General features: G+C 42.7%; 1 protein-coding gene across 1 annotated transcript in view; it reads right to left on the bottom strand.

The window, feature by feature from the left end:
• The window catches only part of MATK (megakaryocyte-associated tyrosine kinase), a 251,195-nt gene that overhangs the window by 59,501 nt on the left and 165,269 nt on the right, over positions 1 to 26,425 (bottom strand). Inside the window, exon 5 of the mRNA XM_073594228.1 lies at positions 956 to 1,075. Coding sequence (XP_073450329.1) covers positions 956 to 1,075 — 120 coding nt within the window. The remainder of the gene's footprint in view (positions 1 to 955; positions 1,076 to 26,425) is intronic.

Here is a 26,425-nt window from a genome sequence, read left to right as displayed (position 1 = left end):
AGAGTACAGAGTGGCACGAGTGCCTATTGGTTTTGCTTGCAGCAGGGCTGGATGAACTCTTTGGATCAAGCAGGGGAAGACCGTCAGTAGACCACAGTGGAGCAAGAGTGCCAGATGGACACCAGTGAGCAGGAGACAGGAGCAGGCTGGCACTGGTGACAGCAGACAGGTTGGTAGCAGAGGCTTGCAGCAGGCAGTCCTGCAGCAATGGTGACAAAGGCAGAGCAAAGTCAGGATACAGGCTGAGTTGTTATCAGATCAGTGAAGCTGGAGCAAGGGGCACAGGCAGAAGTGAAGTCAGAGGCATGCTGGGGTCAGTGCAGGTGGAGTTCAAAAATAGTCAAGACAAACTGGGTCGTTAACAGTAATCAGATGCAGTAACAGGTTGCAGGTATGCATTGAAAGACAATATTGAAGCATAGCACAGGCTCAGTTTTATAGATCTGCACGGGCCCATTTCCTACGTTCATGTAAAGAAACATAAATTAGCCTGTGCCTTTGCACAGGATGCCTTCCAGAAAAGCCAGCTTGTCTGCTGGTATGCCCTTCCTGACTAAAATATTTACTTAGATCTGACAGTTGGGGCTTCTAGTAATTGCTTACATCCAGCAACTAAAGTCTCACTGTTCTATGGGGCTGTGTGCCAAGGCTGGAGACAAAAATAGGCAGCAGGAGCCATCCCCATAGAAGTCCTTAGGTCTGTAATGCATGGGTGCAGCCAGGATGTAAACAATCACTGGATTTCATGGCCATTGGATATAAGGAAGTATACATCTGTGGTCAGAGAGGGTGGGTTAGTTTATGTCAGGGTGAAAGGGGCAAACTCATAAGTGCCCTTTGTCTAAAAGTGCATTTTATCCTTCCATGAAATCTTTAATAAACACTGAATAAAGCATTAGCGTAATCATGAAAAGTAGCATTACTACAGTATGATATAAGAAAATAAGGATCTTACCTGGCACGTGCTTATTATAGTAACAAGATCACCTTTTTGATATGCCAGTTCCTGTGATTTAGGATTGGTGTTATCCGTTTTTGTGATACACTGCATCCCAGGTTTTAGAGTTCTCTGCAACTAATAACAGAAAAAGAATATACAGCATTATGGTTACCGCCTTTATAACTTTTTCAACTAAAGGCTGTTGAGCGCAAGTTATCCCTGGACCAATAAAATGGCATCTTAACTATGTATTAGTCAGTATTTATATCATCAAGATACATTCACATCAATATCTATTCCCACAATAAGTTCATAATCTAATGTTCATACCACACCTAAATGCAGGCTAGGGGTAATTGCGGGGGTAATTCAATTCAGTTACCTATATGGCTTGCTTTTTAAATGAAGGGGGAAAGCAGGGCACCAGAAGGGCACCCACAAAGACACGTAGGTGTTAAGCATAGGTTTGCCCTATGCTTAACTTCAAAAATAAGGAAAATGATAACAGCACTCCTAATATGTTTGATCCATAAGGCGTGAAGAGCTAATAAAGTCAAATCACAGTACAGCATTCACTATGTAAATATAAGAGAGGTAATAGTATCATGAACAGGCCTTTTTTTTTCTGTCTAATTACCTTTTTCGAGCTATGCTTTAAGTTTATAAAATAAACTAATCAGTAATCACATACTTTGGATGATTGCACGAAAAGTCCAGAGACATGTCTACCAAAGGCTGGTTATGCACAACAAATGCAAAATCAGTAGCAGTAACATGCTTACCACTGTTAGGCTTCATGCACACGAGACGCCGGTGCAAACTCTGCTGAACACATATTTTTAAAAGCTGAAACAGGCGTTTAGAAATGCCCGTTTTGCTGCATTTGCATGCCACGTTAAGCCGCGTTTACAGGCCCCAAAGTCGGGTTGCAAAATGTCAAGCACTTTTCTGCAGCAGAGAATGATATAAATTAGTGTGCTAACACATTGGAACTAACACTACAACATATCAAAAGCTGGGGTTCCACTGTGTTAGTACACCAAATTTGGGGTTCCTAGCACCAAGTGGCCCCAAGATATGGGGTCCCAAATTCGGGTCGCAAAATGTCATTCTCTGCTGCAAAAAAGTGCTTGACATTTTGTGACCTGAATTTTGGGGCCCAGTATATCAGGGCCACTTGGAGCTGGGAACCCCAAATTTGGATATGTTGTAGTGCGGGTTCCACTGCGTTTGCACACCAAATTTGGGGTTCTTAGCACCAAGTGGTCCCGAGCTATGGGGCCCCAAATTCGGGACACAAAATGTCATTCTCTGCTGCAGTTTACCATCATATTTCTGTGTTTTCTGGTCCAAAAAATAGGGTTCCTTTAAAAACGCTTTTAAACGCAAACGCGGCTAAATGCGGTACCAGCATTTTGGCGTCTGAAAAGTGGAAAACTTTTGCGTCTGAACCCATTTTTTTGCTTCTGGAAAAACGAGGTTAAACAAAACTGCCTAAAAACGCCAAAAAATGAGACTGTGTACATGGACACATAGGATAACATTGAATGGGTTCAGGGGCAGTTGAAAAAAGTGACCAACTGCCTCTGAACATGCGTTTAACAGCGTCTCGTGTGCATGAGGCCTTAATGGTTCTCTTACTAAATGATTTGTTTTTCTTGCTGAGCTGGTGCAGCAGATTGTTCCCATACTAATTTAACAGTGGTGGAATGTGTCACATCCATAACTCAATGTCACTCAAAACAATGAAAGAAAAAAAGAAAAAATTGATTTTTCGAGGCACCACGTGAATCATATATAGCCTTTTTAGCAAAAGATTATTTGATTTCAATATCCATAAAAATAGCTACATATGCATAAAAGACCCATAAAACAATCATGGGGTATCAATATGCATTGCGATATCCCCCAGAGGAAGGCACGTGATCCCTGTGTCGAATACGCGTCGGGGAGGGGTAGGACGGAGCTGTCAGCAGGGAAGGAGAGGAATTTACACCACACCGCACGCCATACGAGCCGCTGCTAAACGAAATACACCTGTATAGTTTGGTGCACTGTAGCACCTGCATACTGTGAGTACCCTCCTGGAGGAACTTCTTTTACTTTAAATAAATCCCTTACTATATTACACCATGGAGCTTTCTTTTTCTCTTTTATGAATGATGTTTTACCTGTGAGGATTGGACATACATCATTGCATCCTGAGTGAGCCCAGGAGTGGCCCCAATGCGTGTTTTGACACTGTTTAACTACCGTGTCACACGAATAGAGGTGAGCGCAAGCACAAGTGGGGGATCACGGGAGAGCACATCCAGCTTGTTGTGATTTGGACACTTTTCAGGAGAAGCTTGATGAACACTTCATTCATGGACACTGTTTTCTTGCACTTCTTTGTTTCAGTTTGAATCTACTGATCGTATTTTGTTTTATACACTTGATTGTCACAGGATTTGCACTTATTAATTAGGTCTATATTCATGCATGATGCACTTTCAGCATTTTATATAAGGATTGCACTTTTATGTGGATGCACTTTGTGAATTTTATATATAAGGATTGCACATTATATATATATATATATATATATATATATTTTTACATGTATGTTTTTATTAGCATACTAATTATGGTTTAACATTTTTGCACAATTAGTTTATATTTTATACTCAGTTTATATATATTCATATTTTTTTTCAATTCACATTTTTAGCGCGAGCACAATTGATTTTATTTATAATCAATATGCATTGCGTTGGATACTACAATTATGTATAGCCTCCATTAGTTACACCACCTCATTTGTGCCCATCCAGCTATCATGTCATATAAACATTGATACTATTTCTTACCACAAAATGAATACATTATATGTTGCGTGTCTTTAAGTCAGCACTCTCCGTTTATGGACGATATTTCTTCCCTTATATACATTCATCTCTGCTCTCCCTCTTAAGTCCTATTGTTGCAACACTCTAGCCAAACACCTTTATTTCAGCAGCATATGTACAGTGCCTTGCAAAAGTATTTACCCCCCGTGACATTTTTTGTGTTTTGTTGCCTCATAACCTGGAATTAACATGGTTTGTTTGAGGATTTGCATCATTTAATTTACAGAACATGCCCACAACTTTTAAAATGTTTTTTTTTTTTTTTTTTATCAGCCACCTTTTGCGGCTATCACAGCTCCAAGTCGCTTTGGATAAGTCTCTATGAGCTTGCCTGTAAGAGTCCAGGGCTTACTACACATGCACCAATGGCGCGTTGCCGCAAGGGGAAATTGGTGCCAACTGAGCATGCACCAAAGACGCCTTAGTGAGCCAACCCGCACCTGCGCAGAAGACCTGAAGGAAAAAGGCAGGAAAATGCCCAGGAGGCGCACAGGAAGTGACCTCAACCTGATGGAAAAAGGCGGGAAAATGCCCAAGAGGTGCACAGGAAGTGACCTCAAAATTCCCTATCTAAGCCCAGCTCAGACACTGCCAAATTGCTGGATTATCTTCAGTCCCCCCTTGTTTCTGTGCTAGTGTGATCTGTCTGAACTTGTTGTGACCTGGAAACCTATTTGGCTACTCTTGATTGCTGCTTGCCATTGACCTCGGATTTGTACCTTGACCATTCTACTGTACTTCTTTGCCCCTTTTTGTACTCATCTGCCAGATTGGAACAGACCCTGGCTTGGATCTCGACCATTTTTCTTCCATAAAAATTGGCGAATCCCACGAACCTCTGGACGCTCTTACAGTCTGAGGGTACTGGCCATTCAAGAACTGCAGTTACCTTCTGGGGGTCCATGGATATGCCAGAAGTTGAAATAATGAGGCCAATGCACAGCTGGATTACAAGACCATCTATGATTGAAGGCGGTGGGGGGACCTGGATCTTCAGCCGGGAGACAAGGTTTGGCTGTCTACCCGGCATTTGAAGTTGGCCTGTCCCTCCAAGAAGTTGGGCCCTTCCCTGTCCCAATTCAACCCTGTTGTCTACAAACTCAAACTACCCTCAACTTACCGAATCCACCCTGCCTTCCAGGCCTCCCTCCTGAAGCCTGTGGCCCCGAACCCCTTTGGGGAACGTGGGACCCATCCTCCGCCTCCCTCTAGGATTAAAGAGATTGAGGAGTACGAGGTGGAGGCCATCCTGGACTGCCGTAGAAGGGGCTGCGGATGCCAATTTCTGGTACAGTGGAGGGGTTATGGCCCTGAAGAGAATCCTGGGAACACGAGGCACATATCCATGCTCCAGATCTTCTCCGGCGGTTCATTCAGTGAGCTTCATCTCAGAAGGGTGTCCAGAGGCTGCCCCTTCGAGGGGGGGGGGGCTCTGTAAGAGTCCAGGGCTTACTACGCATGCACCAATGGCGCATTGCCACAAGGAGAAATCGGTGCCAACTGAGCATGCGCCAAAGACGCCTCAGTGCGCCAACCCACACCTGCACAGAAGATGTGATGGAAAAAGGCGGGAAAATGCCCAGGAGGCACACAGGAAGTGACCTCAAACTTCCCTATATAAGCCCAGCCCAGACACTGCCGAATTGCTGGATTATCTTCAGTCCCTCTTGTTCCTGTGCTAGTGTGTGATCTGTCTGAACGTGTTGTGACCTGGAAACCTATTTGACTACTCGTGATTGCTGCTTGCCATTGACTTCAGATTTGTACCTTGACCATTCTACTTCTTTGCCCCTTTTTGTACTCAGCTGCCAGATTGGAACCGACCCCGGCTTGGATCTCGACCATTCTTCTTCTGATTAACCCTTGTATACTTCGTTGCCAAACTGAACTTGACCTCAGCTCGAATCTCGGACTAAGGCTTGCACGGTGCTCCGCACCCCTGGCACCCGTGCCACTCGGTGTCCACCAAGTCTCTGTCTCCATCTCCATAGGCTTTAAGGACCCGAGGTGCAAGGGAGGCCTCCCACTACTTCGGTCTCACCTCAGGTACGTGGCCCTCCTGACATTGCCACATCTTACCACTGGGATTTTTGCCCATTCCTCCTTGCAAAACTGCTCCGGCTCCTTCAAGTTGGATGGTTTGCACTTGTGAACAGCAAGCTTTAAGCCTGACCACAGATTTTCTATTGGATTGAGGTCTGGGCTTTGACTAGGCCATTCCGACACATTTACATGTTGCCCCTCAAACCACTCAAGTGTTGCTTTAGCAGTGTGTTTGGGGTCATTGTCCTGCTGGAAGGTGAACCTCCGTTCTAGCCTCAAATCACACACATTGTGGTACAGGTTTTGCTCAAGAATATCCCTGTATTTAGCACCATCCATCTTTTCCTCAACCCTGACAATTTTCCCAGTACCGACTGCTCAAAAACATCCCCACAGCATGATGCTGCCACCACCATGTTTCACTGTGGGGATGGTGTTCTTTGGGTGATGTAATTTGTTGGGTTTGCGGCAGACATAGCGTTTTCTTTGATGGCCAAAAAGTTCAATTTTTGACCATCAGACCAGAGCACCTTCCTCCATACATTTTGGGAGTCTCCCACATGCCTTTTCACAAACTCAAAACGTGCCATTTTGGTTTTTGCTGAAAGTAATGGCTTTCTTCTGGCCACTCTGCCATAAAGCCCAACTCTATGGAGTGTACGCCTTATTGTCGTCCTATGTACAGATACTCTGGTTTCTGCTGTGGAACTCTGCAGCTCCTCCAGGGTTACCATAGGTCTCTGTGCTGCCTCTCTGATTAATGCCCTCCTTGCCCAATCCATGATTTTGGTGTGCAGCCGTCTCTTGGCAGGTTTGCTGTTGTGCCATGTTCTTTCCATTTGGTTATGATAGATTTGATGGTGCTCCTAGGGATCATTAAAGATTTGGATTTTTTTTTATAACCTAACCCTGAATGATCTTTTATGGGATTGACTGTGTGAGGGATCACTGGCGAGGGGGTAATAAAACCACACTCATATCACAAAATGAAACTGCATGGATATACAGGTTGAGGTCCCTTGCTCCCAGGGGCCTCAACCTGGATATCGATTTAAACTGTTTTCTGGCCAACCCGTAAGATACAGGTGTACACATATTTAACCATGGCAACATTCTCACCTATTGCTGTTTCCTTCATGGACCCAAGTGGTTAGGTAGTGGACATCTAGCCTCCTGATCACCCACACCAAGAATATGGGGGTGACCCCAAACCTCTTTCTAGAATTGATTAGGCCTAATGGCAAAAACTCCAAAAGCCCGAACTCCCTAATCTTGGAACATAGATAATTTCTGTATGTCTTTATTAGAATTACTGGTGTTAGTTTCGATTTGTAACAATCTGGGTAACATTACCCCCAAGGAGGACCTCTCTTAGGTTTAAAAAAATGGGGCTCAAAAATACTCCCTATAAGTTTAGGCACTGGGAAAGTGCTTAAGCCCCTTGATGAGTTATAATCAGGGAAATATTGGTCAAACAATTCCCCCCTTTTTTTCCCTCAGTAGGACTCATATTAGGTGACCGCTTGATGATACAATATGAGGGCATAGGGGGAGTATAGAAAGGGGTTGAGATTAAGGCTAATTTAAGCCTATGGAAAGGTTCCTTTTTTCTTTACATATATGGTCCATAATAAATGTCAAGACCTTCTCTCTTTTTATATATAGTCCCTCTGGGCATTTATATTATTTTATTTTTATTATTTTTTAGTTTTATTTCTATCTGGGCTAGATTTTTCATTATTTACTTATTTGTCCTTAGCTAATGGGTTTTCACTACCTATTTGCCCTAGGGACAATGTGTAAAATACAGGATGGCAATATAGTTTGTAATGCTAGTAGCTGGGCTAATTACGAGAAAAGCAGAATGATCACCTCTGCTGACACTCCAGACAAGGTGGGAGTGACACTCCGCCTTGTTACGTTTGGATTGGACTGTCAGGAATATGGGGCGGATCTAGCTTGATGGCTCCCTACTAATGGACGTAGCGCGTGGCGTGCTGGCATCGTTGCTGAAGACGTCCTATGACGAAACGCGTACAACGACGCCACGCACGCTACGTCACTTCCGGGTACGGACCCTAGCTGGAACGCAGGTGGAGCGCAAATAGCTCTAACCAGCGGCACGCACTTTTTACCGCTACGGGTCTGTTCTCAGGGTCATTCCTGAGTTACCTACTGGTTATTTTATTTAGTATATTTATATTAATTTTAATATTATTTTTTACTCCGCTGTAAGCTGATGGAGTTTTTTGAATAAAAGCTTTTTATATATACTACACCATGGGAGCTTCCTACTTTTTCTTTGCATGAGGGAGCCACTGCGGATATTGAACCCAATGGTAGGAAACTATCTGGATGCTCGGTAGGAAGGTGGGGGAGAGAATCGCAACTCCCCTTGCAACCTGGTCCATCTGAGATTGGAGGAATCTATTGAGGAAATCAACGGCACGGAAACCACCTTGAGGGGCCCGCAAAACTGCCGCGGAGAGGAGATCGTGACTGAGACATCTTATGCTGGTCGCCCCTTTTGGGGCTGTTGGATCTGGTGAGTGGGGACCCGCAAGGGGGTGCACAAAAGTCACAGGAATTACCCGAGAGCACTCAAGTCACGAAATTGTTGAAACATTGGATCTGAACAAGTTTTTTCAAAAATAAGTTTTTTCACAAGTTTTTTCACTTTAAGGACTATCATTACTGCAAAATTGCTAACCTTGGTTTTCTTTGGACTTATTTGAGTATAATACGTTTATTTGCACTATTTTGATATAATATGTAAAGTCCTTCTACTCATATTTACTCATATTTACACATGCTTTTCTGCACGGGGAGCAGAGGTTTATTTTGATGGTTTGAATTATTTTGGATTAGTAGAGCATATAAGGTTCACGTATATATGGTATAGATATTTTCACCTAGTGGTGGTATATGGTGCAGATTTACCACAGTATTAGGGGCCTCAGGCCAGACCCCTTGAAGACATTACCTATCTAATTATTTATTTATTTATATCTGCTGATACACACGGGTGTATGTGGATATATATGTGTATGTGTGTAGGCACAGACATATATATTCTTACGGCAACTAAGTTTTTTCCCTGGTAGATACCAGGTACCTCTATTGGGATCTACTGAGGGAAACCATCTGGGTAACCACCCCTCCCATCCATTACCCCATAGGAAGCGCCACAACCCTTGTTAATATAATTCTAGTTAGTAGAGAATCCCTAGGGAAGCTCTTTTAAGGGAGGCAGCACACCTAAATTACTGTTCTAAGCGCAGCTCTTTGTATTCAATTCTATAACCCTGACTTGTACTTCTCAACAACATTGTCCCTTACTTGTTTGGAGAGTTCCTTGGTCTTCATGGCAGTGTTTGGTTAGTGGTGCCTCTTGCTTAGGTGTTGCAGCCTCTGGGGCCTTTCAAAAAGGTGTAAATGTAATGACAGTTCACATGACACTTAGATTGCACACAGGTGGACATCATTTCACTAATTGTGTGATTTCTGAAGGTAATTGGTTGCACCAGAGCTTTTTATGGTCTTCATAACAGAGGGGGTGAATACATACGCAATTATCAGTTTTTTATTTCTGAAAAATAGTTTTATGCATGTATTTTTCCAATTTTACATCACAGACTTAGACTATTGTGTTCTGATCCATCACATATAATTCAGATTAAACACTGAACCAAGGGCTGTAATGTGACAAAATAGGTAAAAAGCCAAGGGGGTGAATATTTTTGCAAGGCACTGTAGCATTTCTGAGCTAGCAATGGACTTCACCAACCCATGACTCATCACTCCCAGTGACCCAGTTATCATTCACTCTTGTCCTCTTCGGTATTACACTGCTATATACTCCAGAAAGCCAACACCATGCTTATGATCTCCAAGGACTCAAGGTCAAGGGAGAGAGAGAGTCCTTGGCAGTGGCGGAACTACCGCGTGTGTCGCTATGGGGCCCGCGGTCGCTATGGGGCCCCGGCATGCTGCCGAGTGGGGCCCTCAGCCGGGGGCCCGCTGCCGAGTGGAATCAGCAAGCTCCTGTGACTGTCCCTGGTGCTTCACAGTAGCTAGAACACCGACCCGACGCCATCCCCATCCCAGCGGCGTGATGTCACTCGGCCGGAGGAGAGAGAAGCGTCGAGAGTTATTGCAGAGCCTGCTGCAACCAAGAGGAGCCGAGCCAGGCAGCGCCGCTGAGGAGGAGGAACCTACTGTATTGCAGAGCGCCAGAGAGAGACAGATTCAGACTGAGAGATCATTCACGTTTCACACAGGTAATTATGCTGCATTCAGTGATGTTATACAGCCAGAGGAATATAAACTGTGTCTGTTCTCTAATATACAGCATGATGGGGGGTGGGGGGAGGGGGGTAAATGTCCTGCACTGGAGTCAAGTAACTGCTGTATTAATGTCCTGCAGGCTGCACAGGTCACCCCATGGTCACTGAGAAATGATTGTACTGGTCACATCACGGTCACTGAGAAATGATTGTACTGGTCACCTCATGGTCACTGAGAAATGATTGTACTGGTCACATCACGGTCACAGAGAAATGATTGTACTGGTCACATCACGGTCACTGAGAAATGATTGTACTGGTCAGGTCACGGTCACTGATGCATGATTGTACTGGTCACCTCATGGTCACTGAGAAATGATTGTACTGGTCACATCATGGTCACTGAGAAATGATTGTACTGGTCACCTCATGGTCACTGAGAAATGATTGTACTGGTCACGTCACGGTCACTGATGAATGATTTACTGGTCACCTCACGGTCATTGATGAATGATTGTACTGGTCCCCTCAGGGTCACTGAGGAATTATTTTACTGGTCACGGTCACTAGGGCTGGGCAATTTTCTAAAAAAAAAAAAAAAACTGCGATTTAAAAAAATAAAACTCGATTCACGATTCAAATTTATTTATTTATTTTTTTGGACACCGCACCGGTCCTGAGGAGCTGCGGGCAGGAGTTTTTAGGCGAGGCCGCTGCTTCGGCCTAGTCCGCGGCGTTTGGCCTCACGGACTAGGCCGAAACCGCGGCCTCGTCTAAAAACTCCTGCCCGCAGCTCCTCAGGACCGGTGCTGTGAAAAAAATAAAAATCTAAAAAAAATCTAAAAAAAAAAAATCGAGTGTGGTAATCTGTTGTTCAATTTTTTTGTGGGGGGGGGGCTGTTTGCAGGGGGGGGTCCATACAACATTTTGCTATGGGGCCCTGTGATTTCTAGTTACGCCCCCGGTCCTTGGAGATCATAAGGATAGGTCCCTGGGATGCCCTGCACTGCAATCTGACACAAGTACTGGAGTACTGACTACTAGGGAGAGAACCCAAGTACCCTAATTCCTTCACTACTGGGGACCTCCATCACCTTCGCCAAGTCACCAAGCTTCTTGGCTGGCTGACTGCTATAATATTTTATTATATTATACTGTAACAAAAAATTGGACTTTGATTCACCGGCAGCAGCAAAACCTCTTGCAAGGGTTAACTCAACCACGCCTGGGACCCCTGTACTGTATCTTCACAATATGTGATTGTGTTCTGTGATAAATCGTGCATACACCAGTATAAGACCTTGAATGTCTTCAGACTTCAGCTCTTCAATAATTTAGTGCTTTTACTTAAGGATATCATCAGAAAACATAACAAAGACAGAATCCTTCCATTTTGCAAACTTCATCCTTACAGCACTGCATAATCATACAGCAATAGCTATGTGCTGCCCCTACCCAACAATTTGGCCCCATAACATTTTGTTGACCACTTCCCCTGGGTTGACATCGTATGATGTCTGGGATGTGAAGTGGTGATATCTGGATGATGCCTGCAGCTACAGGCATCATCCAGATATCTTTTTTTTCTGGCAATTTCTTACAATGTAAAAGCCATCATTGCTTTTACAGAGGGCGGAAGAGGACGGTCCCCCCCCCCCGCCACCTTCCGGTGCTTCTCTGGGCTCGCCTGTGGGATCGGGGAGCCAGAGAATGAATCTGCCGACTGTGGCGGTTTACCATAGAGCTGGCCTTGGACCAGGTGGTGCCCCGACATCTCTATGACCCTCTATGACCCTTGGAGGCCAGAAGGGATGTCAGAACGTCAATTACCATGCTTGCAGATGTAAACACTGCCGTTTTTTTAGCTGGAAAGCTTGAGAGCTATTTTCTTTATTTATTTTTCTTTCTTTCTTTCTTTTTTTTTTATCTCAGGCTTTCCAGGATAGGAGGAGAGATGTGGGAACTTATAGACCCCAGATTTCTCCGTAAGGAAGACCCGTCATGGCCTATTCCTATTAGGAGGGATGTTTACATCTCTTGCAATAGGAATAAAAGTAATCAAAAAATTTAAATTGAAAGGGAAAGTGTAAAAAAGGGCTCCCTAGGGTCTCTGCTAAAAAAAATATGTTGGGGGGGGGGGGTTCTGAGTAATTTTCTAGCAAAAAAATTATGATTTTTACATGTAGGTGTGAAATGCCAGAATAGGCTTGTGTGGCAAGTGGTTAAAGTTCATAGCAACAGGATCTAGGCACTGGCTTGGTTCGTACAGAACCTCAATTGTGCTCCTGCTGAAGGTGTGTGTCAGAAGAAAGTCTCTACACACTGGTCGATCTGTTTGCTCTCTTCCCATCTCTCCAACCCCACTAGGTTGCTGATCTCTTGTACTTATGCCATTCCCAACACAAAGTAAACACATAAGATCAGCATGACTTTAGCATCGGCAAACTTTTTAACTCCCTCTGTTCCAGAGGCAGTCACATACAGTTGCAAGGAAAAGCATAACTTACGCAGCATACAGCAAGGGAAGACACATGTCATACCAATCTGTAGGGACCTGCCCACATGTCCACATGTCCTACAAATGTGACACCACAAATGTGGCCAGATATCCCCTAGAAAAGTAGGCATAAAGGCAGGGCCGGTGCTACCACTAGGCAAACTAGGCAGCCGCCTAGGGCGCACTGCTGCCTAGGGCGCCCAGCCACTGGTGTTCCTACTCTCTGCAGCAAGCAACCAAGTCTCAGCACCAGCAGGCAGCCGCTGCTCCCTTCGCACATAGTGTCAGAGGCACAACGCTGGTGGAGGACTGTGTCCCAACTCCCGAATGAATAGAAGCAAGCAAACATTCATTAATGGGCACTGGTGGGCTGCATTTAATGGGCTCTGGTGAGGCTGCATTTGATGGGCTCTGGTTAGGCTGCATTGATGGGTGCTGGTGAGGCTGCATTGATGGGTGCTGGTAGGCTGCATTGATGGGTGCTGGTGAGGCTGTATTGATGTGTGCTGGTAGGCTGCATTGATGGGCGCTGGTGAGGCTGAATTTGATGGGCTCTAGTGAGGCTGCATTGATGGGTGCTGGTAGGCTGCATTGATTGGTGCTGGTGAGGCTGCATTGATTGGTGCTGGTGAGGCTGCATTGATGGGCGCTGGTGAGGCTGCATTGATGGGCGCTGGTGAGGCTGCATTTGATGGGCACTGGTGAGGCTGCATTTGATGGGCGCTGGTGAGGCTGCATTGCTGGGCGCTGGTAGGCTGCATTTGATGGGCGCTGGTGGGCTGCATTTGATGGGCACTGGTAGGCTGCATTTGATGGGCGCTGGTGAGGCTGCATTGATGGGCGCTGGTGAGGCTGCATTGATGGGCGCTGGTGAGGCTGCATTGATGGGCTCTGGTGAGGCTGCATTGATGGGCTCTGGTGAGGCTGCATTTCATGGGCGCTGGTGAGGCTGCATTTGATGGGTGCTTCATTAAAAAGGTGGGGTATACATGGGCAGGGCAAAGGGGGTGGAGTCAAGGGGGGTGGCAAAATGAGGTTTCGCCTAGGGTGTCAAAAATCCTTGCACCAGCCCTGCATAAAGGGTACTCAGGGTACTGCATAGGAGACATCAGAAGAGGGAAACTAGAGCAACAAATAGGGGGATAAAATCTAGTTATTGCTTCAAATGGGCACACAATATAATAGGGCATAGAGGAAAAAAGAATGCACCAGGCCTGAAAAGTAAATATTCATATTACCTTCCTGCTGCAATCAGTGCTAGGACAAGGTCCTGTGTCTGTTGTGCCAGTGAAATGAAAAAATGTTGCTATGTTGGTGATGTGACTGAAAAATAACCCCGTGTCAGTGTTGTCAACTGAAAGGAATAAATGTCCCTGTGTCTGTGGTTGTTTTATGGATATTTTTGCACATGCACATATTTTTATTGATATTAAAATAAAATTATTTTTTATCAAAAATTCTATAAGTGATTCATGTGGTGCATAAAAAACACTGTTTTCCTTTTTTTTTTTTCCATTTTCTCCTGTTTCTCCTCATGGCTGGCTGCAAGGTTTTCTTGAACAATATCAAAGTGATTCTGTCCCAAGTCTCTCCCTATGAGCATATAATGCAAGAAGCATAATCCCTGAACATTTAACCCTCTTTTAGGACAGACAGTGTTCAAATCTAGTTACAGATGACAATAAAAATTAGCTTGCAGAGTACAGACAGGGTCAATTATGGCTAACACAGCTCCCCAGCCCTCTCATAAACAAAGAGAACTGTAGGATTTTCCTTGCATGTCCAGAACAGAGCATTTAAAAATGGTAAACTGCAATTTTTTTATATATGTTATGCTATGTGAATGAATATAGTAACAACTATAAAGTAGATGTAATCCCAATTTGGCTACTAAAGTGGAAATACAATATATTTATTTTTATAGTAAAACTCCAGCTGGTGCTGTTTGTTTCTAGTAAATTGGGACCTAGACTTGCTAGTTAAAATTGTTCTGCTGCTGGCCAATGTTATACTGCTATGTATGTGTTATTTGTGGTCTCTTAATTTTAAACTCCTGACTGTTTTCTTTTTCTTTAGTACATTTCAACAAATTCTCCCCCGTTAAAATTGACCTGCTGCTGGCTAATTTTACATAGTAACATGGTAAGGTTGAATAAAGACACCAGTCCATCCAGTTCATCTTGAATGTGTGTGTGTTTTTGTCACCATTTTATAATATCCCAGTACATTGTGTTCGCTGAGCAATACACATAAAAGTTTCTAGCAGTAAAAACCCCTTACGCAGCTTTAAGACTGAACTAGTTCTCCTCCAACTTCATTATGTGGCTGCATGTCTTCTTTAGAGACCTTAGGTTTAAAAGTTTCCTCCCAATTCTAGAATCACAATGTAAAGTTTTGTATATTGTGTTCATATCCTCTCTTAAGGCTGGGTTAACACCTATGCAAATTGGAAGCGGTTTCACAGCTTGCAGTTCGCATGGTAGGAGATTGTGACCGGCTCTCTATGGAGCCGGTTCACACATCTCCACTGCGGCTCCGGTGCAAATTTGCAAAGGAGCCCTGTGTGTCTTTCGGTCCGTTTCAGGTCTGAACTGAAGTTGTGTAGCGCAAACCCCGTAGGAGCCACTTGGTTTGCCCGGATCCTTTTCCCTGCAGTTTCCTAGCAGCACAACACACCAATCAGTCACTCGTCAGGCTCATTAACCAGTCCAGGAGTATGCTTTTTCTGAGGTTTTATTGTAGAACTTGGATAAGTAGTGGTTAGGATACTCCAGTGATCCTTAGCAATAATTTGAAGACACAGATCTATGGGCCAAGCCCTTGAAGAAGTAAACTAGGCTTCGAAGTGGCAACTTGAGGAGATTGATCTTCCTCTGTGGGCAGTCCAAGCAAAGTCCTTTCACTAAGAATTAAATAGACTAAGCTCTTCAGGACATAGAACACAATGTCCCCTTTGAACCCGCTCTAGCACATGACGGATGGCCTCAGCACACAGTCTCTAGGACCTCTCTCACCAGTCTGTACTCACAAATGTCCTTAGAAATATTGGTTTCCTCCTTTCAATATCCTTGCGACTCTTCCACCCTGTGATAACAGAATAGTCCCTCGGTCAGCTTTCAGAAACTTTCAACAAAGCAGGCCTCCAGGTCAACCACCTAAAGCCTCAACACCCCACAGCCACATGGCAGAAAGGCATAGGGGGCTAGTAGCTCCCCTAGGCTGTGATCTCCTCGTATGCCGCATACACACGAGTGGACTTTTTGACGGACGAGGTCCAACAGTCTTTCCGACGGACTTTGCAGCGTAGGTCCGCCGGACTTTCAAACGAACAGACTTGGACACACACGATCACTCCAAAAGTCCGCTGGTTTCGAGCGCAGTGACGTACAGCACGTACAAAGGGACTAGAAAAAGTAAGTTCAAGCCCCAGTATGGCACCCTTTGGGCTCCTTCTGCTAATCTCGTGTTTATCTCGTGTTAGTAGAAGTTTGGTTAGAGACGATTTGCGCTTTTCAGACTTCAGCTTATTTCGATCGTTTTCTGCGGTTCAGTTTGTGCTTGTGGGGTTTGTATCTGGTTTTCAGTGCATGTTGGACAGTTCGTACCTGTATATCAGGCCTTTCTGGTCCACTCGTTCCTGTTCTTCAGGTCGCTCTTCACAGGCCTTGCTGTTCTTCAGTGCATTCGTTTAAGTTTGTTTGACCTGCCAACCATTTTGAAGCCATGGTGCGTGTACGTACTTATTCTTGAGTTCATGCTGTGTGGGGGCTTGGTGTTGGGGTTCATACTTTGACCCAAGCCCAGTCCATGAACAGGGCGAGGAGGAGTTCATGGACGAAGAATTGGCTGCGCCAGCGTGACCAATTCTCGTACATGCCTTTGCTTTGTGAGATCCGTGAGAATAATCCTGAGGATTTCAGGAATTATCTCAGGATGACGGACCCTGTTTTTCAACGTCTGCTGGCTTTGCTGACCCCTTACATCAGCAGGCAGGATACCTGCATGCGGCAAGCCATCACTGCGGAGCAGAGGCTAGTTGCCATGTTGCATTACTTGGCGACTGGGAGAAGCCTTCAGGACCTTAAGTTCTCGACAGGCATCTCCCCCCAGGCTCTGGGGATCATTATCCCAGAGACCTGTTCTGCCATTATTCAGGTCCTGCAGAAGGACTATATTAAAAGGTAAGTTTTATCCTTTAACATTACATTATATGTATTTAATATTTGCTAATGCATTGTATTAATTTCATCATTACCTAATTACCATGATTGGAATATGCTGTAAATGTCCCCGTTATCTTCATGCATGCATGTTTTTATTTTTTAAACTCCTTTTTTGGCCTACATGCATATTTGCCTTCACTAACCTCCCCAGCATGCAATCCTGGGCCCATAAAAACCTATAGTCTAGTTCCTTTAACAATGTATATTGTCAGCTCCATTGTACTGCTTTTCCCGAACCACCCCCTCAAATGTCTCCAAATGTAACGTGTGGTCTTCAACTAATTTTGAACCCTCCCCCACAATTGTCTAATTTTGAACCCCCCCCCATACAATTTGTTTCTTCGCCCAAACCAAGTTCAGCCAGCATCTCCAGACTGGTGGCCTAGGATTGCCACCCGATGCCTGAGAACGTTGAGGGACTCCCCTCTGTATTCATCGCAGATGAAGCCTTCGGTCTGGGCGAGCACCCGATGAGGCCGTTCCCCCAAAGGACCCTCACCCCGGAGAGGAGGGTATTTAATTACCGGCTGGCCAGAGCGAGAAGAGTTGTGGAGAATGCCTTCGGGATTATGGCCAGCCGGTTCCGTTTGTTTCTCCCAGCCATGAATATGGTGGACTATAAAATCAATCATATAATCATGTGTTGTTGCATACTCCATAATTTTTTATGAAAACATTCTCAAACATATATTACTTCAGTTGGGCCTAAGGCCGGACTTAGTGCAGAATCTGTACTCACAGGCCTGGATACTGGCTGTACTGGCTTGGCCCCCCAAACTGCCCGTCAAGGGCGTGACAAATATGTAAATTATTTTAATGGTAGGGGGGCCATTGCAATGCCAGAACATATTTAACCTTTCAATTAATAAAAAAATCCTTTTTTTATGATAAAATCTCGAGTTTTTATTCTTGTTTGCTTTTCTTTTTGGCTGTCTCCTAGGTTCTCCTAGTGCACTTGTAGTGCCAAGTTCATTTCCCTTTAGTAAATAAGGCCCTTTGTCACTGTAAACACAAAATTCATTCCAAAACTGGTATTGAGTATTGAAAGAAGAAGCCACACACATTGTTGTCGTTTAAATTTTTTACTGTGTGCACATTCAAACGTGCATTTTTTTAAAACGTCATTCAATGTTTTTTTTTTTTTTTTTTTTTATATTTTTTACTCAATATAATTTTTTTTGGGGGGGAACAATATTTTTTAATTTTTTTTTGGTATTTTCTGCATAATTTTTTATAATATGTTTTTTTTTTTTTTTACAATTTGTATTTTAAAACAGGGTTTTTAACAAAGGAAGTTACAAAGTTCAACATGTAAAAGTTGCAGATGATGTCACCCATGTAAAAGCCAAATTTTGAAGATGCACACAAATTGTGAATCCAAATGGGTAATGTCAACATGTGCTACCTCCCATCATGGGGGATCAATGGAGAGGAAGGGGTTGCAAACACAAAACGCGTACATTGAGATCCCCTGATGGCAGATAGCACATGTTTACACACCGTGTGCATCTTCCAAATTTGGCTTTTAAAATTTGAAATCTATAAAAACATAACTATGTTCTAATTTAAAAAGGAAATGAAGAACATGATCGATGGTGTTTTAGGGAAAAATGGATTAGATTCTCCCCAAAACATCATGTTCTTCATTTCCTGTTGCATTATGTCCAGCCGATTTTTCATGCTGTCTAGGTGATTGCGCATTTCATCAATGTGCCCATTCCAGACCATGATCTGCCCAATTAGGGCACTGTCAGTGGTAAATGGGTCCGCCGCTTGCCCTTCCACAACCAGAACATCACCTAAAATTTTAGAAAAAATATGTATTTAGAAATATGCAGGCATAAATAGATTACCTTAAGCTGGGGCGTCAGATACTCACCTGGTGGGGTTCAGATCTCACCCACTTCCTCCACCTCTCCTTCCTCCAGATCCTCGGGTGGGCATGGGCTAATTACCCAATCAGGCTGGTGAGGTCAGGGGGGTCCTGGGATCCTCTGACTGTTGTCTGAGTCTTTTCTCCCCTATGAGAATGAAACAAAAAAGGTATACTTAGCACACTGATATTTGAGTCCAGAAATAGGAATATGAAACATTGCTTTGAAGTGGTGTACAATTGTTTGTTTGTGAAAAGATCCAACTTGAAGGCATGATTCCAATTCCCTTTTGACCAAACTGCAATACTTACCTTTTTAGGCCAAGTTTCACAGATGGAGACACCTCAAATATCCCCTGGAGCCCCTGTGTGGATTATCCTAAAAAATGTTTTCTGGTGTCCCACAGTACACTAGTGCTCCTGAGTCCAGATGTGGAAACAGCTGCTGTGTCCTGTCCTTACATTACACTGAATCATTTTTTCAAAGCATTCTAGTTTCAAACAGATCTACACAACAATATCCTAAACTTCTTTTACTAAGACAAATTATCAAGACCAAAATGTATGTAGAACCCCATACCATCGTATTTCTTGGCAAACGAACAACATTTAGTTAGAAACATATGTACTTTCAAACAAATGATATTTACGAACGATCGCATACAGTACAACACTATAAACGATAAGTATCATAAGTATATCAGTATATAAGTATATAAGTATCGACAAGTACTTACTTTTTTTAAGCACCTTCTTGATTCTTCTACACTGATCTGGCTCCCTCGTTTTAAGGTCAGACCAGCGCTTTCTCAATTGGTCTTCAGCCCGTCGTACCCCCAAATTGCTGCTCCAGAGTAGTGACAACTGAGGACATTATTTGGTCCTTCCGCAAATTAGGTCGGGTGTATGGACCATTTTTGCCATCATAGTCCTCCCTGAAGATGTCCACCATTTCTTCAAAGGCCATGTTGGTGGCCTTAAATCTCCTCCTGGATCTGGATGTTTGGGGCTCCGGGCTTTCCTCCACACTAGTTCCTGATAATGTCTCCGCCATCTTTATCTATATACTTCCACTGCGCAACGAAGAGAGAAGGGGCGGGGAAAATTCATCATAAGGAACGTCAGAGGCAGGCGACGCAGGTGGAGCATGACACATGCGCAGTGTATATAAAGTTAGTACGCTGGCCTACGTATGTCCGAACGGAAGTAGTGAGCGTCATAAACAAAGGTAAGATTTAAACTTGGTCCATCACAGTGGCCTATACTGCTTCAAAATTGAGGCCTATATTGGGATAAGATAATGAGGGTTACTGAGAGTTTGCACATTTGCACTGACATTGGTGACATTGGTGTTTTCGTTTCGTGTGTGTGTGTGCCCTATATTGGGATAAAGATAATACTGTGAGTTTGGACTGACATTACTGTTTTTCTCTTGTGTATTGTCTTTCAGGATTTTTTGAGTCATTTTATTGACCTATATCAAGCTAATCGAAACCTGTGGGAGGTCAAGCACCCCTTGTATTTCAATAAGCAATCAAGGCAGGCAACACTGGGAATACTTCGGGAGTTTGTAAAGACTCGAGTCCCCCAGGCAGACATTAGGTTAGTGGATAGTAAAATTGGGATCTTGCGGAATATGTACAGGTGGGAGCACAGGAAGATACAGGAGTCCCTCAAATCAGGAGCAGCAGCAGATAAGGTTTATGTCCCCAAGCTGTGGTACTACCCCAAACTGCGTTTTCTGGATGACCAAACAGAAGCGAGGCAATCGCTTTCGACCCTTCCCTCCACCCTTCCCTCCACCCCAGCTGAGGCATCCCAGGAAGAACCGGGCCCTTTCATCCTTGAAGAAGTGGATGCTCCCAGCTTGAGCCAGGTATACTTTTTTTTTTTTAATTATTGATTGTCCTAATATTAATGATGTAAACTAAAATGTTTGAATTGCTTACAAAATCAATGATTTAATCACAAAAATGATTATGTATACATATCACTAGGCAGTAGTGGCCAAAAATGTTGTTCAAATATTGGTGAACAGCTAGAACAATGGTGGGGTCAAAATGATAGCCTTTTCTATTTGTTTACAATTCAATTTGCAAGTCATGAGCTGAAAATTGTGTGTGATTGATGAAGCAAAAAATACAACTATGTCACTTTTTTTTATACACAGGATGAGCTCAGCCAGGAGGAGGCCAGTGGTAGAGAGGAGGAGGACGTGCCCGGTGGTAGAGAGGAGGTGGCTGGACCCAGTGGCAGGCAGGAGGTGGTTGGCCACAGTAGGAGCCTCACAGAATGCCAGGTGCCTCCCCTCTGCCTTCCCACCAATAGGCCCAGAAAGATGACCAGAACAGAGGAGCAATCACTTGCCCTCATTCGGGAAGCCACACAATTCCTCAGTAACCCCCCCCAATGCTGAAGAGGCCTATGGTACATATTTGGCCACCAGGTTGATGGAACTGGAGAAGGGCCAACGCCTCCTCTGTGAGGGGCTTTTTTCTGAGGCCCTTCAGAAGGGGTTGAGGGGCCAGCTTACTGAAACCAGACATATTTATGATGAAGCTCCTCCTCCTCCTCCGAAGGCTGCAGAGAAGCATGGAGGGAAGGCTACATGGAAGAGTCGAAAGTGATTGCCTGGCTTCAGTCTGGTCTGACAGAAGACACAGATTGTGCTCGCTATATTATATGGACTCCGCAAGATCCCAATTTTGGTTTCCACTGACTTGATGTGTGCCCTGGGGGGGCAAAAGACTTCACAAATTTCAAAAGTGTCTCCAGTGTTGCCTTCCTCTTTATTTTGTTAACCAGAATGGCTATTTTATTTACAAAAAAATTATCTACTGTGTGTTTTTATTCAAAAAGGACAGTTTGTTTGTGAGTAGGCAGGTACATGTCAAAAAGACTACGGGGGTTATTTACAAAAGGAAAATTCATTTTGCAATACAATTGCAAAGTGCACTTGAAATTGGACTGCAAGTGCACTTGTTGGAAGTGCAGTCGCTGTAAATCTGAGGGGAAGATCTGAAAGGAGGGGAAGCTCTGCTGATTTTATCATCCAATCATGTGCAAGCTAAAATGCTGTTTTTTTAGTTTCCTTGCATGTGCCCCTCGGATCCGCAGCGACTGCACTTCCAAGTGCTCTTTCAGTGCAATTTCAAGTGCACTTTGCACTTGTAGTGCTAAATGAATTTGCCTTTTGTAAATAACCCCCCTATGTCAAATTAACAAGGGACACCAACCTCATTAAGGTTCATAAAAGATACAAGATTATAATGTTATTGTGGTAACTTGAAACTCTAAAAAAAGAAAAAATGGAAATCACTAGAATTTATTTTATTTTAACAAACTGGAAAATATATATTGTTGAAATATAAAATTATAAAAGATGAGTCTAAAAAAGAATTGTAAACATTATTTATGGAGATTTGGCTTTTAAAAACTAGAATATTAGTCATGACATGAGGATAAATAATGAAGAAAGAAGTTTGTGAGAACTCTGTGTTGAATATCAGCAGCAAAACAACTTCATTCTTCTAGCATTATAAAGAAAAAAAGAATGCACTGTATTAAAAGATCACAGAATTAGCAGCGTGAGGAATGTGCTAGCTTCAATACGAAGGCTAGTTTTACCAGACCGAGGGCTTCAGTCTTGTACTTGCTTCAGAGCATGCGTCATCTTTGTTCCGTCGGACTAGCACACAGACGAAGGGTTTGCACGCTAGAAAGCCGAGTCCCTCGGACAGATTTGAAACATGTTTTATTTATAGGTCCGTCGGACTTTCGGGAAAAAAAAGTCCACTGGAGCCCACACACGATCGGATTGTCCGCTGGACCAAGTCTGACGGAAAGTTCGCTCGTGTGTACGCGGCATTAGTAAAAAAGACCCTGCTGCTCTCTGGCTCAAAGTCACTATCTGCGCATCTACCCCCAGGGATTAGCCAGAGCTGTATGAATGTTCTGCTGCTGATTAGACTCTTTCTGCCCACCAACTTCCAGACCTTTCTGGATCAGCCAGGGAAAAGCAGTCAATTCTGCAACTATTGAAACATAGAACAGGCCAGAACAATCAACACAGCCACACTGGGTACAGTGAGCCAAAAATACATTTATCTAAAAACAAATGCAGCTCCACTGAGGGTAGAACTAAATTTACCTAATCCTAGCACCTATTTAGGACGGTGCTACGGTTGCTGCATCCTGCTGTGAAGTTGTTGCCCAGCTTAGCTTTGTATCAGCAGCAAACACTGAGTTTAAACTATTTCTGACATCCTCTATATTGTTTATGAACAAGTTAAACAGAACTAGGACAGAGCTCTGGGGCACCCCGTTCATTCATAGAATATACCTTTAATCACTACCCTCAGGACACACTTCTGCAACCAGTTTTCTATCCAGGTTCATGCAACATCATCCATGTCAAAAGATCTTAATATGTAAAATAATGTAAATTTTATTCTGCTGTATGATCCACGATTTAGATGTTAGCCACTACACAGTGTAACATGTCTTATACTAGGAACACAGAGGTGTGCACTGCATAGTGAAGAACAGCTAGACCTAAAGTAAGACAAAGCCACGTATTCACAAACCTGTGAAGCAGATGCTGAAGAGGGTCATAGAAAGCCAGAAGTGATCAGTTCACTCTAGGCAGGCAGTGGTATGAGACTGGAGAACAATTGATTCACCTGAAAAGCAGGAACAGCAGCGGGAAGATGCTTCCTCTAGGTCTAATGGCAGGAGAAAGGGCACAGTACATTAAACGTAACTGTTGCCACTGTAAGATGGCAGTGGTGAAAATTTTAAAATGCCACCCAATGGTATCAACTGTATAGTAGCTCCCAGTACTTCAGCCCACCTAGAATTACTATTTGAATCTTCAGAGACTGGGTCACCCCAGAGGCTAAAATTGCACTGTCAGTGTACACTGTTGCTGAGAGATGGTCCATGAAAATTGTACTGTTCCATAACACCATGCTTTAAGGCATCCCCCTAAATATATTGTTCAAGAGATTTGTGTATTTTTAAAACTGTCCACGAAGGAGCATGAAAAGCCCCTCTTCCCGCTGTACAGTATTTATTTTTACATTAGTAAAAGTGGATAGAGCCCAACTTCCTATGCTTTTTAACAGTAGTTTTCCTATTGGCCCTAAATGCTCACAATTTAACAAGATTCACCCCTTATTACCTTCAGTAGGGGTTACACCTCTAAGCTTGGGTTAGCCAAATTTTAACCCCTTTACGCCGACCGCCGCAAATATTCGGCCCCACTGAACTGACCTTTTTTCCATGGAGTCGCATATTTGTGGGCTCCCAGCGGGAGCCCCAGGCCTCTATTTAACAATCGGGTCCCGAAACTCCCAAAATCCGGGTCACCTGAACGATAGCCTTTGATTGGCTATCACAGTGATTAGTCACTGTGAAGCCTGCCCCCTGTGTTTTCTCTCTCTGTGAATGGAGGAGAAAAATATTTTGTATCTCTCTCTCTCCTCGCAGAGAAAAAAAAAAAAGCATGTGTAAAAAAAATAAATAATAATAATAATAATAAAAAAATACCTAGATCACGGTCAGTGCCAGGGTTAGTGTTTGGGTCAAGATCAGGGTCAAAGGTCAGTAATTCTTTTTTGGGACATGATTTTTTTTTTTTTTTTTTTAGTTAGTGTCAGTATTAGTGTGTTTTAGGTAGGAAAAAAAAAAAGCAAAAACGCACTATTGTTTTTGGTCTGTATTACGGGTACAAACAACAAATACAGTACACATATGTGGTATCTCTGCGATCATCAGGAGCAGGAGAATTTAATTTGGGTTGTTCTTTTGTGGAAGGTTATGGTAGTAGCACGAAATGTACAGCTAAATTTAAAAAACATGATTTTTTTTTTACTATTTTGGGCCAGTTTTCCTTTGAGAATGAAAAAAAATCAGGAGATATAGTTGTGATGATGTACAGTTTTACTAACACATGTCAAAGTTGCAAAATTGTGCTTAGGCATTAAGATTTGTTTTACTCTTAGGTGCAAAAGGGTTAAGCAAGATTTGCCAAACCCTTGGCTAATTCACCCATTACTACCGAAAAAAGACTGATTATGTAATTTTTACAGAATACACCTGGCTTGCTATATCTAGTGGAGCAAGATTTCCCTTCATTAGTTTCTCTGCTCACTTCCACAAGGTCTTTTGATGTCCTTATCTTGTAGCTAAACTCAACCCAGTCATGCGCTACATTATTCATTATTCATTCTGCACAATGGCATAGCAGTTCAGAAAACTGGGAGATCTAATTCTGGTGAGAATTTCTCATCGCTCAGGTTTCCAAGAGATAAAAAGCCATTATGTTCTGTCTACATACCAACTATACCATGACACAGAAAAAAAAAAGTTTTTGCATAACATTTACTAGAAGTCTATTAATTGTATACATTTACAACTTTAAAAAAATCCATAAACTATCATACTCACATTTAACTGGACGAAACGTACGTCGAGGCGGGGTTACAGAAAGGAAAGCTGGTCTGCTGGAGACACCCGGATGTGATGAGAGGCCTGAGTGATCGGAGCTACAAACAGGGCTTGCGTTTCTTATAGTGATGAATAACCCCTTGGGGGAAAGCGCCTACTCTAGCAGGGGGTCAATCCTGTCTGGTGAGTTCTCATATGTGGTGATGGCTTATTGCTGAACATGAGAGCACAATTTGAAGAGCATTTTATGATCAATAGAGTTTGGTTTGCACAATGTGCACGGAGCACTTTTTTGGACAGTATTGCACACAATAAATTATAGCTGCAAGCAGCACTTGAAGGAGGTTATTCATTAGTGGACATTCTGTTTAAAGCTGCACCATGGATTATGCACTATATCGGACATATATTATGGGATTACGGGATATATAATTTTATAATTTTGTGTCATTTGGTATAATTTGTGATTGATGGTTTAAGCACTGAAACATTGACGAAAATCATAGAATAGAAAATAAAATGATAGAATAGAAAAGAATAGAACAGAATAAAAAAGAAAGAATATAACCGTCTTCTGAAATTTGAATTCTGAATAGAATAGAAAAAAAATGAATAGAATTCAATAGAATAGAATAAAATATAAAGAATATAACCATCGTCCGAAATTCGAATTTCAAATGCACTACATTCAAATTTGAATAAAATAGATTAGAATAGAAAATAATAAAATAGAATAAAAAAAAAAACCCAATAGAATAGAAAAAAGTAAAATAGAAAGAATACTCCAAAATTCTAATAGAATACATTTTTATTTGAATATAATAGATTAGAATAGAATAGAAAAGAAAAAAAAAAAACCAATAGAATAGAATAAAATAGAAAGAATATAACCTCTTCCGAAATTAAAATTTAGAATAGAATAAATTTGAATAGAATAGAAATAAATAGAATGGAATAGAATAGAATACAAAAACAAAAGAATAAAATTCAATAGAATAGAATAAAATAGAAAGAATATAACCGTCTTTCAAAATTAAAATTTTAAATAGACTAAATTAGAACTCAAATAAAATAGAAAATAATAAAATAGAAAATAAGAGAATATAATAGAAAATAATAGAATAGAATAAAAAAAAACAATAGCATGGAATAGAATAGAATAGAAAATATAACCATCTTTCAAAATTCGAATTTCAAATAGAGTAAATTTGAATGCCAATTAGAA

This window comes from Aquarana catesbeiana, linkage group LG01 (assembly GCF_042186555.1).
Source record: "Aquarana catesbeiana isolate 2022-GZ linkage group LG01, ASM4218655v1, whole genome shotgun sequence".
NCBI classification, from domain to species: Eukaryota; Metazoa; Chordata; class Amphibia; order Anura; family Ranidae; genus Aquarana; species Aquarana catesbeiana.
This window is presented reverse-complemented; position numbering and strand designations above follow the sequence as displayed.